Source organism: Anopheles merus, chromosome 2L, assembly GCF_017562075.2.
Source record: "Anopheles merus strain MAF chromosome 2L, AmerM5.1, whole genome shotgun sequence".
Taxonomy (NCBI): Eukaryota; Metazoa; Arthropoda; class Insecta; order Diptera; family Culicidae; genus Anopheles; species Anopheles merus.
In genome coordinates, this window is record NC_054083.1 from 29,419,753 (window position 1) to 29,421,515 (window position 1,763).

At 44.8% G+C, this 1,763-nt stretch overlaps 1 protein-coding gene across 1 annotated transcript; it reads left to right on the plus strand.

The window, feature by feature from the left end:
- Positions 1 to 693: 693 nt before the first annotated feature.
- LOC121593407 (peritrophin-1-like) lies at positions 694 to 1,537 on the plus strand. The gene is made up of 2 exons (XM_041915713.1): positions 694 to 788; positions 854 to 1,537. Exons 1-2 carry the CDS (start codon positions 782 to 784, stop codon positions 1,471 to 1,473), a joined length of 627 nt encoding a protein of 208 aa, XP_041771647.1. The 5' UTR covers positions 694 to 781; the 3' UTR covers positions 1,474 to 1,537.
- The last annotated feature ends 226 nt before the right edge of the window (positions 1,538 to 1,763 follow it).

Sequence of the window (1,763 nt, forward strand, 5' to 3'; positions counted from 1 at the left end):
TGCACCGTGATGCATGAATATTTTTGCATACGTAGCACACACACACACGCACACGTCCGCTTCCGATTGACACTGCGGGCTGGCACGGTTGTGTCGGTAATCTTCCTGTTGATATTTGAAGTAGCTATTATTGTTTAATTTTGGAGTGAGCCGATGTGTACGTGGTTGATAGTGGGAGGGTAAATGTATTCATTTTATTTTTGGAACCGTTTTGAGGGTTGTGTTAGGGAGAAGCTAAATTGATTGGAAGGGGTGTTGTTAGAAGGAACTATATTTAATTACAGTAAATAATAGTGATTATTAAGAGATTTTGTAAGAAAAATAAAAAATAAAAAATAAAGTTCTACTATCCTCAAGCAAACTTATCGCCTTTTACTTATCGTACATTCTTTACAGTAAGCAAATAGACGTACAATCAATGACCTTCGAACTATGTAGTGCGGCACTGCACTATGTAGATAGTGAAATTGGTTGCACTAATAATAGCACACACCTCGATGTCGCTATCCCTCGTGGCCCATGGCGTCAATACATTTGCTAGAAGTAAAACAAGAAACACGCCAGTGCAAACATTACTGAGTAAATGGCGCGTGGTGACTTACATCGATTCACTCTCCGGCCACTTGACTGCATCACACTTGATGTACGACGACCGGCATGGCTATAAAAGATGATATCGTGCTGATTGTATGTGGTCGCTTGTTGGAGAAAAGTTTTTTATCAGTCTCACTATTGCAAGTTATCGGTGTACCACACAGCTCATACATTCGACGCCGCAAAGATGATAGGTTAGTTTTCAAAGATGAGCATACATTATTTCAAGTAAATCTTACAAGCGTTTCGTCTGTTTTAGGTTTAGCCGTTTGTTTGCTGGTAAATTTTGTGTCCGGTTTTACGGCAGATGTTTCGCCCTGCGTTGGAGATGACCCTTACGCACCCCATCCAACCGATTGCACCCGCTACCTTGTCTGCAGCGGGACAAAGGCGTTCGAACTGCGCTGTCCACCGGGCTCGGAATGGGATGCTGATGAGTCCACCTGTGTTCCATACACGTCCGAGCCGAAGTGTGCTGTGTTGCAGTCACTAGCACTGGATGCACCACCGATAGTTAGCAAGTGTCCACCGCAGCTTTCCCGCTGTCCGGTGCATGCCAATCCGGCGAAGGAAGTGATCTTTATGCCGCACAGTGATTGTAAAAAGTTTTATGCTTGCGTTTCGGCGGTTCCGGTTGAGTTTAGCTGCCCGAGCAGGTTGTACTGGAACCATGAGTCATGCCAGTGCGATTACGCACATTCGGCTGGTACGGATTGCTTTTTTGCTGGAGGTCCACAGCCAACGGTACGAGCCGCATACAGACGGATGCGTCGGTCGGATGAGGAAGCGACGACAACGGCACCGGAAATGTCCGGAGCAACTATTCGTGGCGTTTCCTCCGTGCTGGTTTTGATAGTGACAGTGGTGTTAAATTTATGAAGAATATTGTAATGGCGTGAGTAAATAAATAGCTTCAGTAAAGATGTGTCGAAAATATGTTATAAATTAGAACTAATTATTGAAGTCCAATGATTCAAAACAGATGGTATATTGTTTCGCGGTCCCGTTGTATAGTCGTCAACACGCTCGACTCAATAACAACGGGTCGAGACAAACACAAACAATTAAACGGTCCGGTGCATTCTACGGGGTTGTGGGCGAGTGAGCGTTGTCTTGTAGTTGGGATTACCGGTGACATTTACCACCTTGCACCAACAGTCAGACGACAT